This window comes from Aristolochia californica, unplaced genomic scaffold (assembly GCF_029961685.1).
Source record: "Aristolochia californica isolate CCGP_79_NKW_82.1479 unplaced genomic scaffold, dmAriCali1.0.hap1 SCAF_16, whole genome shotgun sequence".
NCBI classification, from domain to species: domain Eukaryota; kingdom Viridiplantae; phylum Streptophyta; class Magnoliopsida; order Piperales; family Aristolochiaceae; genus Aristolochia; species Aristolochia californica.
Genome location: NW_027181837.1, coordinates 19556707 through 19570818, shown reverse-complemented (window position 1 = coordinate 19570818; position 14112 = coordinate 19556707). Strand labels below are relative to the sequence as shown.

General features: G+C 36.2%; 1 protein-coding gene across 3 annotated transcripts; it reads right to left on the bottom strand.

Moving 5' to 3' along the window:
- Nucleotides 1–52: 52 nt before the first annotated feature.
- On the bottom strand, nucleotides 53–8807 carry LOC137953268 (uncharacterized). 3 transcript variants are annotated; one of them, XM_068800588.1, is made up of 14 exons: nucleotides 8614–8807; nucleotides 7607–7916; nucleotides 6241–6434; nucleotides 6007–6142; nucleotides 5546–5854; nucleotides 5379–5458; nucleotides 5092–5215; nucleotides 4875–4980; nucleotides 2976–3069; nucleotides 1634–1830; nucleotides 1041–1140; nucleotides 759–875; nucleotides 534–590; nucleotides 53–304 (listed from the first exon to the last, which is right to left on the bottom strand). In XM_068800588.1, the coding sequence occupies exons 1-14, from the start codon at nucleotides 8731–8733 to the stop codon at nucleotides 197–199; spliced, it is 2052 nt and encodes a 683-aa protein (XP_068656689.1). In that variant the 5' UTR covers nucleotides 8734–8807; the 3' UTR covers nucleotides 53–196. The 3 variants fall into 3 exon arrangements, with proteins under 3 accessions (XP_068656689.1, XP_068656690.1, XP_068656691.1); XM_068800589.1 differs by having other exon boundaries at nucleotides 5104–5215; XM_068800590.1 differs by lacking the exons at nucleotides 53–304; nucleotides 534–590; nucleotides 759–875; nucleotides 1041–1140 and adding an exon at nucleotides 1149–1461.
- Between the last annotated feature and the right edge of the window lie 5305 nt (nucleotides 8808–14112).

The following is a 14112-nucleotide window of genomic DNA, read 5'->3' as shown; positions in this document are numbered from 1 at the left end:
TAACTTTTAATTAAATCATAAAATTTAAATTGAATAACTTTAAATACGACCAACCAATCAAACCAGGTTCAATCGAGTCAAAAGATTGTAAAACCCGGATCAGATATTGCAATATTTGCCTATTTTCTATTTTGAGAACATAAATAGCTCAATAATTCCAAATAAGTATATATATATATATATATTTTTTTTAATATCAACCTTCAGGCTTTGGGATAAGCACACTCCCTGCAGACGCCAGATTTGCAGCCCGGTTGCTTCCAAAATTCCTCCGATTTGATTCTCTTGCTATCCTTGAACCAAACTGAAAAAATAAAATACACATGAAACATTTCAGATTGACACTTTAGTTCAAGTGACAAAATGTAAAATTTCAAGTGAAGTTCGTTTCCTTTTCCAAAATGCTCACATGTTATTTCAAAAAAAATAAAAAATAAAAGCACAGCTGGTTATGTATGTGTAGAGATTAAAGCAACTAATGCTGTACTATGCAAATAATGTTAATATGTAAGAAATGGTAGTCAGGGGTCTACCTGGATTGCTCTCTTAGGCATAGTTGCAGCAGCTTCTAATCCAAGCAAACAAGCCACCTTCAGGAAAAGTAACATCACAGACATTAGACATGGTATGAAACGTGACACACACAACAGTAAAGGTCTTTGATCTCAGTAGTGTCACCAAAGCGGTAGGCTTTCAAACAGCTACAACACTTCGTTTTTTAACTGCATGAAAACAAACCTTTCGGAGAAATACTCTACCTCTCTGAGAATCTTCTTATCACCTCTCCCAGCTGGCTGATTAAGGTCAGCAATCTCCCATAAGGGGATTTCCAGTATAGTCCGAATTACATCCTCATCCAGGAAAGGAAATCTAGCCTGAGTAGATGTTTGAAGATTATTGTCAAAGAAATGTCAAAGAAACTGATCATCCTAAGATTGGAACATGAACACACTAGTAAAGGCACATCATAAAAAATGACTTCGCTTGTTCTATTCTTTGGATCTGTTCATTATAAAAAGATTTTACTACTTTCAGCATACCTCTTTCCCTTGATCAGAAATGCATCTGTCATCTCTGCCAAGGTTTCTTTTCCAAATTCTTTGCATGTCCAACCTCATCTCCTCTTCCAATGCTTTCCAACTGTCAATGAGATAGATAGGGGCAGTAAAGTAAGAAGAACACAAACTATCATATATATAATTGAATAGAGCGACCTCAGCAAAATTTGAGAAGCATGAAATGTATTTTCAATAAAAGCTGGATCAAGAAAGGCATTCACTATATTTGTATTGACCCATTAATTTTCGTTTTGCTTCTTGGAGTTCTTTGGTGACCAGCTTAATGCCAAGGATTTGGCAAACATTACCAAACAGTTTCATGATATTAAGCAAGTTCATCGGTGCACGATAATGTCCTTGGAATATATTGAGGTAGAACCATCAACCTCAATAAATTCAGACCCTATCATAAAAATATAAATTTTATGAGTGGTAAGTTAGCAGTATCTCAAATAAAAAACATTTGATGCTGGATCAGAATTCATAAAAAGGCCACAATAATTAAAAGGATACCTCTGCCACAAGCTACCCTTTCCAGATTGACTAGGAGGTTCAGAGAAAGAACTTGACCCTACCTCCCCTGTTTAAACTTCGTCCTGTATCTACTGTAGCCTGCACATTGCTCATCAGCCCCAGAACCAACAAGCAAGACTTTGGCCTCAGATTTGTACTTGAAACGCTTGGAATCCTTTTCAAGACCAATCAAATTACATTCACTAACCCAACCATCTCCACCAGCTGCTAACCATAATGCTGTTCCAATATTTAGGTCCTGAGATGCAAAAGAAATACAAAGAAATTTTTTGTCATAGAGATACATCCTCACATGCTTAAAGGAATCTCTGAATTCTATTTGTGTCTTGCAGCTTCTACTTCTTTGGGTAGTTATTACCAGGTGCAGAGAGGGATGAAGATTGGCAAATTTTGAGAATACATAAAAATTTAATCTCCATCATTTTGAATAGGTAAATGGACAATCTTTCGCTGAAATTGATATTTTGCATTTGGTGAAACTTTCTTTATCACAGATCTTGAGCTCGGAATGATGGTAGAGATATTTTCTTTTCAAAAAATATGACTTCCTGAACAAGTTTTTTATTTAGTTGTTTTTTTCATTATTTTCTTTTTGAAAACATCCTTCATATGTTTGTTACTCTTTTGTGCTGCCCTAAACCAAAAAATGTCAAGGGTGTGTATCTTGTTCATTCCTTGTTGCTTAGGGAAAGAGAGGAAGCAATAGTGGTTTTTCAGGCAAACAAAGCTCCTTAAGGCAATGTCATAGAAAGATTGGTTCATCTTATTTTATCTTCATTATGAGCATTGAATGATTTCAAGGAATTTCCAGTGCATTAATAAGAAGAGACAGGGATACTCTGCCTCTCCTTTGCATGTGCACCATTACTCAATGGACGCCTTCAACTCTGATGGGAGCTCCAAACCAGGTGCTGCAGGTTGTGGTGATGTTTGGAAGAATTTTACTATCATGCTCAGGGCCACTTGGGCACATTATCCAATGTTACTGAATTGAAATCGATGCTAATAGGCATCAAACTTTATAACTAGTGGTTCTCTTAACCACCAATTGTTGACGGTGATTCCAGAAATATAATCAGTTTGTGCAATGTTATGATAACCTGGCATTGAGATCTGAATATGTTAGGGATGAGATCCAGAATCTACTTCATGACTGTTACATGGAGTGGCAACATAAACCTAGAACTGCTAATGGACAGAAGATTTACTTACAAAAAGTGGGATGGAGCAGAAATATCTCATTGGTCAGTCTATCGCTGCATCACTCACCACTAGATGATTATTCTGATAGCTTATATCTTCTATCTGGCAGGTTTTACTTCTGTTTGGTTGATTAAGAGAATACATCACTGTTTCAAATTAATGATAGGATTGGATACATACCATGTAAGTATTTGCAGGGTGTATAAGTGATGTTACATGCTTTGTTTCTGCTGTCAAATTTAACAAGTTGGCATCAATCTCCACAAGACGCCATCTGCATGTGAGATCAAATACATTTTCCATTACTGACCCTCAGACTTAAATAAATGAACAATTAATTGTACTGGATATTTCATAAAAAAGCATGGATTTTTTAATTAAAAAAAGAAAAATTGTACTGGATATGGTTCAGATCAAAGTTGAGGCCCTCCTAGTGAACAATCTAAAAATTGTTTTCTATTTTATGTAATTGTTGGATTGAGCCGGGTTTCATCCCAAAATCACTAGCCACTTAAGAAGCCTTATTGCATAACCTTATAAACCATTAATTTTCTTCCATTTTCCAATATGGGACTTTTTCCCACTCAACAATCCCCCTCATGTCCAGACTTTACACATAACAAGCCTGAGACATGGGTACAGACATTCAACAGGGCACACAAACTCCTTTATAGAGCCCACTACATACAAACTCCTACCTCCACAATACCCAAAAAAACCTGGCTCTGATACCATGTTGGTTTGAGCCTTGTTCCATCCCAAAATGACTAGCCACTTAGGCAGCCAATAGCTCAACCTTATAACTCGTTAACTTTTCTTTTCATTTTTCAATGTGGGACTTTTTCCCACTCAGCAATAATGTTCTTCTTTCTTTTTCAAAAAAGTATAGTTCAGACTAACTAAGCTCTTTGCTTAAGTGCATTAGCATGGTGAGGAAATGTGTATAACACTCCTTCCCTCGTAGGTATTAGTGTGTATATACACAAATTCAGGGCATTAGCATGGGTAGCAAAGGGGTTTAACACTCCTTCCCTCCTAGGAATTAGGATATACACACATGGATCCCTCAAAAATTGCAAGTCACATATACCCTTTAAGATTAAAAAAGCCAAAAAGAACCACCTCCTAGCCATCTCTGTCTGACAGTTACCTCTGACAAGCCATGAAAAAGCTGGAGGGTTACCAAGTTAATTCATAATATAGACCCGACTGAGCTTATCCCTATACGGCTTTATGACGTGGACTCGCTCTTTATGGTGCAGTTCTAGTTTTAAATAGTGTGCCCAACGACCATATTCTAGATTATTTTTTTTGCAGCTATTTTTTACTTTTGTCATGTCCAATCAAAAATTACTGAAAGATATGGACAGCAAGAGGTTTGGTAACTCTCACAATCAGTAGGGGGGAGGGGGGCAAATAGTTCTTGTCCAGGGGTATTCTCCAGTGTGAGTGTGCCTTATGGGTAACTCCGCTACTTTCAAAGAGAACTAATGCTACTCTTTCAACAAGAATAAATGATGCTACTTTCAGAGCAAAACTTAAAAAAGAAAGGCTTCAGGGTCCTTACACTAAAACTGCCCCAATGTCAAAGCCCTAAGAAGAAAAGTTTAGTACATTTATTTCTTTGTTTTCATTGTTCAATTGCTTATTTGTTTGTCACTATAGTGAAGAATTCGGAGAAGCCCCTGAAACAACTCAGTATTACTCATCCCAAAGATACACATAGCGTACTACAGGATTTTTAGAGAAAATGACTGAAGAACCTGAGAGTATCACAACATTTTCCCAGACATTTGCAGTCTTTGAGTTTTCATTCAAGGAGGGAAGAGAAGAGAACAAACTGGGGCAATATAATATTGGCAACCATAGCAATTTTCATGCTACATGGAAAAACCAAGTCATAAGTGCATATTTATTATATATATGACCAATTTATGTGCCGGATTCTATGGCCAGGTTCTAGATTAGATGCACAAAGGTCAGCTCAGTAGATTATGCACATAAAGATAGAATAGAAGTAGCTTGGATCCATAGATGTTGCGGACCAAATTGGTTCATTCAGAAGATGATTTTATATACCTTCTACAAGGGGAAAACCTTTGGAGTTCCTTCAGTCCTGTCTTAGCAGAAATCCTATCCGGAGCAAGCTGGCCATCAAAGCTAACATTTAGCAGATCAATCTCATCTGTTAACAGCAACTAATTAGGTGCCGGTCTCCATACAAAGTAAACAACAAGTATGAATAAGGCAACAATATCAGTGAGCATCATATCAAGTATAGCAGGAGGTGACCCACCAAACTTCTTACATTTTGAGTTGAGGCACTGGTCCAGCAATGCTGCTAGAATCATTGAATCAAGCCCACCAGAAAAAAGAACTGCAACAGGCACAAGTTGATCTTCCTCAATTGTGCGTTGTGCCTGCAAAAACAGTTTCAGTAACTTGATTAAACAGGTCCAAGGATGAATAATACAATAAAATATCCAGGATCAAAAGTTAAAATAACTGTCTTGACAATATCAAGGAAATCGATAAAGGATCCTAACATCATTTAAGAAAAGTAGCATATGTAAAAATTCAAACCTGAAGGATTGTGTTTATGGTGATACGCTTCATGACAGACTTTCGAAGAACAACAAGGACCTTATGTGCAACTTTATGCTCTACATAGAAGAGGAAAAAATGTCTCACATCTAGATTTACATGTAATTTTATCAATGATTTTTAAAATTTATAGATATAAGAAACACCTCCTTCTATCAAGGTTGGATCTGACAGATTCTGTAATGAAGTGTCCATAGGCGATTTCTTCTGTTTGGTAAAACAATTCTCATGAACTTCATGAGGCCTGGGTTCCACTAAAGTCCTTTCCCACTTGATCAGTTCCTTTAGCAGAGAATCAGTCCATATATGTCTTTTTATATCTCCAACAAAATATTGTTTAGTGTAAACTCCATCGGTTCTCAGAGGTTGCAATGCAATGCTATAAATCCCACAAGAAAGCTCCTCCCAGTAGTTTTGTGAAACTACTCCATCCCTATCTTCAACATCCGCAAAGGCTAGAAAACAATCAATAAAATTTTCAACACACTCTACAAGAGAATTAAAATAATGTGAAATTAAACTAAAGGATTCTTCCACAATACCACGAAAGGAAATAACTTTTTATAAAGACAAAGAAATCAGAAAGGCAAAAAATGCTTTAAAGTACCGCAATTCTGCTTGAGATAAGAAGGTGGTGATGCAGAGCATAGTAGAAACCGAGGATCATCTGAAGTTGGCCAATGAACAAGTAAGCTGCGCCTCCCAAATGCATCTCGACCAAACCATATTTTTCTTGACCAGGCCTGCACGAAGTAGCATTCAGATATGGAAGGATTTACTCCATTGCTCATCATTTTCTACTTTTTTCTAACTGGAACTTACCACTTTATTGAAGAGATACCTGCCAGTAAATTAGTGCCCATGGTCCTTTAATTGTAGAAAGAAGCTCAGAAACTGATATCTTCTTTCTCCCAGATGAATGACAGATTGGTGGATGTTCTTTGCCTTCACAGGAACAACACGCCTCCAGAGCATGAAGAAGGGTTTCAGCATCATTACAATCAGTTCTGACGTCAATGCCTCCAAATATTTCACCTTTAGAAGATATATTTCAGAAGAAAGAATTTAGTGATTACTGTTGCTATTAAAAACAACGATTTGTTTCAACAAAACAATGATCTAAGATAAAAAATAGTTGGAAAGATCACAGATCCAAGGTTGGCCAAAAAAGATAACAGTGTGCTGATATATACTGGATTTGAAGGTATTGAATACACACTGATACATTTGTTAGCATCAACGGATGGAATTTCCTGCAATCAATACCTGTGAACCACACTCAGTACATCCAAATCCTGCCCAGATCTATATGGATTGATAAAAGTGCCTATTATGGATCTACAATTTCACATGGCCAAGATAGCTATGTGCTGAATTCAGAAGATATTACGATGGGTGTGATGAACAAGTGGACAAATAAAATTAGAAAAGTGACAGAATACAAAAACTAAGTCAGCATAATGCTCAGTTTGAATTAGCAGACATAAGTTTGATCTGGTTAACATTCAACAACTATCTCAACAGAAAAATAAAAAAAGAATTCATTTATTTAGTAAAGCATAACATGGCACGCTTGTATGCAGTGAAGTTCATAATACGCCTCATATTTCACCTTTGCCACTGTTACTCTAAATAGAACTCCTAATGTCACCAAATTAATGCTAAACTACAAAGGAATGATTAGAACTTGATATAAAGTTGCCAACCACTCATTGAAAATTGTTAACCAAGCAAGTTTTGTCAATATTGGTACATATATATACTATAAGTTTTTGAATACTAGTCGATTGACACTGCTGTTTTAACCACTATTCAAGGGACACAACAATATAGTTCAGAATAAAGCATGGGAAAATATTGGCCATGAAAGGCATCTCCATAATTCAGAGTTCGAGAGTAAAAGAAACAGATGAAAGGATCAGATTTCTAACATAATATTGTGTGACAATGTGTTGCCTGAAAACTTGCCCATGATAAGAATCTCAACAATTCTGAATTGGAAGATATAAAGGAACGGAAGATTGGGATTCAATTTTGCACATATTATTGTGGGGCCTCAATGGAAAAGATGCATTTTGTTTCTATGAATGTGAATTACACACACTGCATCCGTAAACCCAGATTCCAGTGAAACCATGGTTTTATAAAAGAAAAAAAAAAAAGTGGTCTTCTATTTAATTTAAAAGTGGAAAAAAGAAGGAAAATACCATTAAAAAGAAGATGATCTCCCGAAGAACCTATCAAAGGCTGACTAGCAGGATTAATTCCCCTAAGTTGCAATACTGCACCAAGGAACTGAAGCTCTGCAAAAGATTTTGTTTCAGCAGAGCGAAAACTGAAATCATCCCTGCTGTTCTCTGAACCAGAATCCTCATTTGAGACAGATGTTTGTTCTATATTCTCAACGGAATCTATTCTTTCTAATTGAAGAAAAATTGTTTTGCTCCCCAATCTATCCGGGCCCCTTCTTTTCAGAGTCACTTTCAGATCATCAATTGAGAAACCCAACTTTTGAACCTGCAAGAGAGAAAAGGAGAAAACTTATGTAAATGCTTGTAAATTTAAGTTATTGACCCTTCTGAGAAGTAATATAACAGTACCTAGAAACACTATATTTCATTAAAATTAACTTTTTTTTACAAGCCCTCGTAACGTGATGAGCCCAAGCAACAATATAAAAGTGAACTACTAAGAGAAAGTGAGTGATGAAAATCCCAGGGTGATCTACTTTCCAAGAGGTGAAGCACTTCTTTGTGTTAGTCGAGTGGGGATAAGGGGGCTACTTAATCTTTTAGACAAAATAAAACAACAACGTCCTGAACCTCAATTTAGCTAACAGTTCCAACTGAAAAGAACTCCACCTTTTACAAATGGATTTTGCTACACTCTAGGCATCAGCAAAGGAAGTCACTTCATCAAGGTGAAGCTAGCAGCACTAACACAAAAAAAAATATCTCAGCAGCAGAAAATGAATTCCATTCCCACTCACCCTGCGGTGGGGGGACTAAAGGGGAGAAAAACTTTACATCAACTCGCAAAAGAATTCCCACTTCTCCAATTTGAACAGAAAAAAGGAGATGCTAGAACAAAATTACTGCCTTCTCGAGACCGTAAAACCCGTCGCAGAAGAGTTCAAAGAAAATATATCAAAGATGATAGCAAATATAAATGAAAATTTTAAATCAACATTTCATTCGTCGAGCAGAAAAATCACCATATTTGTCTCAGCAGTTCGGGACGGAGATGAGTGAGAATCGAATCGGAAACCAGACTCGTCAAATGAAGAAGAAGAATCAATTGTAACACCTGCAAGGATCAAGGCAATTCCACACATCTTTCGAAATTCTAGTACACAATTCCGACAGCAACAATAGCCCTAAGTCTGTCCTTCAAACAACGAGGTTTATATGCCCCTATTCAAGGAGGGAATTTTTTCTGTTTTCGAAAAAGCAGAGAGCCTTCCTCTTATAGTCCACTTCAAATAGAGGGAAGTTTGTTTAGGAAGGAAATAGAATTCTCGAGATTATACTTCCCAAGAATTCCATTTCCCTCCAAAAGGTAATTGAAGTTTAATGGTGGAATTGGTAAGTTTGATTACTGATGATGGGAAGAACATTAATCCATCCTTAGATGAGAGAGAGAGAGAGAGAAAGAGAGGAGGTTTGAGTCACTTCATTTGAATTCACATCTTCATGTGTGCCATGTGTTGCACTACTTAATAATATAATTTTTTTTATTTTATTGAAGAAGTATAAGTCGTATCTTATATAATTATGAGGGTGAGTAACATAAACTGTAATTATTTTAAAGATTAAGTATTTTCTTTTCATGTGTATTAGGGCATCCTTGCCACTCTTATGTAAATAAGAAAAACAAGGAGAGGAGGCTCACACATGAGCACACTCCAAAACCTAAACTTCTTCTCTTCATACTCGTCCCCTAGTCTCATATATCTTCTTCTTCTCTTCTTCCTTCTTCTTCTTAAACCTAAGTTTCCTATAGATTAAACCCTATAATCTAAAATGGTGTGAGAGCACGTATTCTAGGGTTTAAATCAAAGCTGCACAAGCTATGCAAAATTGATGAAAAAAAACTTCAAGCCACCTAAGAAGGGTTCAACCTCTTTGAAGGAAACCAAGGGTTGAAGTCAATTCTAACATTGGCCTTTCTAATCAGCTGAGTTTCTCACCTTGTGTCTTCAATAGTAAGTGATCAAATTCATGTTTTGAAGTCCATTGACTTGTCTAAACTCAAGTCCCGCTCTCTTCACAAAATTCAGTGGGTTTTATTGGTTTCAAAGACTGAAAACTCTAGGCACATGATTTCATGTTGCCTTACTTGTTTTCGTTTCAAATTAATGCCAAAAATTTACTTACAGAATTTCAAAAATTCCTCTAGAAAGTTGTCTTCTATTATCCCTTGTTGAAAGAGTAGTTGGTCAATCGATTCCATGAAAACCTAAGTTAGGGTTTGAAGAATTTGTTTAGAAAGTAATCCTTTGTTTCATTGGCTTTGAGCTTACTTGCAAACCAGAAAATAATTTGATTTTGTTTCAGCCAAATTAGCATTGATTCATGACTGATTAGTATTCTGTTTTAGTGCCCCAACAACAAAAAAAATAATGGCATGAAGAAGGCCATGCATGAACTCATTTGATTCAATTGCATGGTTTGTTGCATTCAATAAATCCAAGTGTTGTTGATTTTTTGTAATATCTTGTCCTCTTCCTTCAAGTGTTGCTTTGAGATTTATTATTATTATTATTTTTTAGTTCGTCATGAATGAATTTTCCAACACATCTTCTTCCTCTACTCCATATGTTGATTTCAACAAGAGTGATTCTTTAAAATTTACTACAATTCCACTCTAAGGCTTGAGTAATTCACTATCTTGGTCACAATGCGTGAAATATTTTCTGATTACTAGAGACCTTGTTAACACACATATCAACTACCATTGCATCTGGATGAGTCATCTTACCATAAGTGGTTGAGGGAAGATACACTAGTTATCAATTGGTTAGTAAATAGCATGGAAGAACATGTGCCCATTAATGTGTTCCACTTGGAAATAACCAAAGAGATTTGAGAAACATGTCATGAATTATATTCCACTTCTGATAGTCTTCAAAAGATTTATGATATTTTTTAAGAGATGTGCAGTACAAAGTGTAAATAAAATTTTTATGAGTACTTTGTCAGATTCAAAGGTTTGCTACATAATTGAAGGTTGCACAACCAAATGCGACTGATATTACAACCCAAGAAAAGCAGAGAGAAGACCTAGTCTCAGTTATATGCCTTGCAAATCTACCATCTTACTTGGATGTCACAAATACTTAGTTTCTCTACAAAATTTTCATTCAATGATATATGCGCTATTGCGCTATGAATTGCAGCCAAGGTATCTAATACTCAACCAGAGCAAGCAGAAAGTTTAGCTATGTTCTCTCAAAGGGGAGACAACAATTATGGTAGAGAAAAAGGAAGAAAAAAAAAATCATATGGTAGAGGTAGAAGAAGAAGTGGTAGTTACCCTACCTCAAATTCCTCCACTAATGGTCAGCAAAGGAAGTGTACTTTTGGTGGGCTTAACAATCATATAGTTGAAAATTGTTGGTACTTACATGGAAAACCACATTTTTCTAAAACTAATCAGACTTCAACACTTATCAAATCAGTCACTGGAAGTGCCCTCGGAGTCTTCTAAAGGAAGAATGACACTCTTAGAAGAAAATCACGAACTGTTTCAAAATTTTAAGAATACGATGACTACCCAAAATAGTAATCTAACAACCACAATTGCTACCACCGTTACGTATTTTTTGCTCTCATGTTATAGCAATTCACTTTGGATAAGGGGTGACATCGAGTCAAGCCGAGCTCGAACCTGCATATGTTCGAGTTGGGCTTGATTTAAATACTTCGAACTTGAGCTTGAGCCCAGCCTCGAGCCTAAAATTGGAATCCAGTTTGAGCCCAATAATTTTAATCGAGTTCGAACTCGAACTCGAGCCAGTTCGAGCTCCAACCTACATGTAAAACTTTGCATAAAATACATGTCAAATAAATTGTACATAAAATTATGCACATATTTTACTTATATAATAGTTCCATTGTATAGATCTAAAATTAGAAAGATCATGTGATTATAGTAGTCTCACTTAGAATAAAAAAACAAAAGATGATTTGTGTACTACTTGAGGGTATACATCATATCTTCAATTAGTCATTTTAAGATACATGGACTTAAACCGAACCTAGATAGTAACTTATTGAGCTTCATAGCTCATATATAATATACATCTAAGCCATTTGAGAGGATAATCAACAGAGAGAAAATTTGGTAGTAGAAGAGAAGTTTGCTTCAAACTAATTCTTGAGGGTTATCAGTTACTTCTTTCTTCATCGACTTTCCTAGTTTTAGAAGAACTTGTACTCATTCTTTTTCTCAGTTCTTATCTTCTTTCTCAAAGTGCCAAATCGTTTGACTCATCTTTTTCTTTCTGATCCATTCTTATCTTCTCTCTCAAAGTTTGATCTTCCTTTTCATTTTTTCCACCACCATGAATTTCCAGGCCCCACGGACATGGAGATGACAAAATTTTCCAAAATGCGTTTTTTAAGATAGACTTTCTTCCTCGATTTTCCTAGTTTTAGAAGAACTTGTACTCATCCTTTTTCTCAGTTCTTATCTTCTTTCTCCAAGTGCCCAATCGTTTGACTCATCTTTTCTTTCTGATCCATTCTTATCTTCTCTCTCAAAGTTTGATCTTCCTTTTCATTTTTTCCACCACCATGAATTTCCAGGCCCCACGGACATGGAGATGACAAAATTTTCCAAAACGCGTTTTTTAAGATGGATATATCAGCCTGAGTTTGGTGTGAAGTAAGCATCAAATGCCAGTGTCGCAGTCCCTGTTGTTCTCCCGAACCCACCATATACGTTAATTTGTTTATTCTGGTCAAGCTTTGTGGCTTCCGCTTGTTTTGTCAGTTTGGTCGGTGCCCAACTTCTCTTTGCTGTGGCCTACAAGTGCACAAAAGTCCTCTGTGAGGTTTAGCCCGGCCATGTGTTTGTGAAGAGAAAAGTCTTTGCCACTCCAAAAGTCTCTTTCTTTTGTGACTCCAACAGAGAACTTCTCTTCTGGTTCAGTAACAGATTGGCTCATGAAGAAATGAGAAACCTATTGTGAATAAATTTTCTGTTGAAGAATTTCTCTTTCATTTTCTTTTTCTTAATCTTCCTTCTGTAACTGGAAATGGGGAAGTTTTTAGTTAACTTGTGTTCTCCCTACTCCTAAAATGAATTTTAAGTACTTTCAGCGGTCAGACGAGTCGACACAATATCGATGTGAGCCACCTTGGAAATTTTCTAGTTCTGAATTTCTTTCAAGTGTCTACTGCTTAAAGTGTGTAAAACTGTAATCCCTCAAAAGAACCAATATCATATGTGTTGCCTAACATTTCTTAAAAGGGAAGATGCCAAAATTTTAATGAGAAGACGAGTTTTTACATAAAATAATGACCATTGCATCTCTCCTCAATCCCAGCTTACAAATTTAAGTCGAAATCTGGGCAAATCAAGACCATGTCTAGCCATCTAAAACACTACTTGGAAACTCATGTATTAAACAAGCCATCGATCTAGCATAGAATCGGCCTACTGATTAATGTAAATTAGGAGAATCGAATAAACATACATCTAGAACTGATTACCTAGTACCTGTGTCTGGTAATTGCTAGCCGGAACTCTTTATTTTCTTCTACGATTTCGTTGTAGAAGATAGACTTAGGTAAGTCGATGAACTGAGCAAAAACATTGCTAATGATTCAACTAGTAGTATATTACACATCGGTTATTGCATATGTTTCTCAGTTGGGAATCTTCATGAACTTGTAAAACCCAGTTTTGTGCCTTCAGAGATGATGATTAGCACCTCAAACATAAATAAGAGTGACAAAGAAGACTTACAGCGAAGACTAAACTTCAAGTCTGATTCAGAATCTGTTGAAGAAACTTCTGACAGTTCTTATCAAGTAGTGCAAATTAACTAAACTGCTTGATTTTCCTTTTCTTTTTTGGTTACAGTTTTTTTTTCTTACTAGGAACCTAAATCTTGGCTTGTCCTATTCTCTTCTTCTCACTTGCACTTCTCTGGAGCCTCAAAATCCCATCCTAGCTCCACCAAATGAGAGTCATTTAGAAGTAAAAGCCAGTCACACATTAAGGTGGGAGGAGTCTGGTAACATAGAGTATACAAACAAACATGCAAGAAACTTAGCTATGAAGGAAAGTAGTCTTAAACAAGACAGACAATGTCTGCACTAGACCAGACAATTTGGTTTGATGAAGATATCAACTGGACCACATTAAAGTAGGAGACCTCCCCCTTCCCCATCCAAAGAGAGAGATATAGAAGGGACCACCATCCTTTAAGATCTTTTCATTTCTTAACCTTTTCTTTCAAGGACCACCCTCAATCCTCTTCTTAATCTATGCCAACTTCCTGGGTGATTAACCCTACATCTGTCTTGTTTTCTCTTTTTATTTCTTGGATCCAGTGCAATCTTCCCCTTGTCCTTTCTCTTCTTTCCACAACCTTCTGTCTGTGCAAAAATGGGGATGATCATTAGCTTCCAACTGAACTGGTCAGCTCTAAAAAGTTGAGGGTTTACTTTATATTGTATAACAAATCAAAACCAGAGTTTAA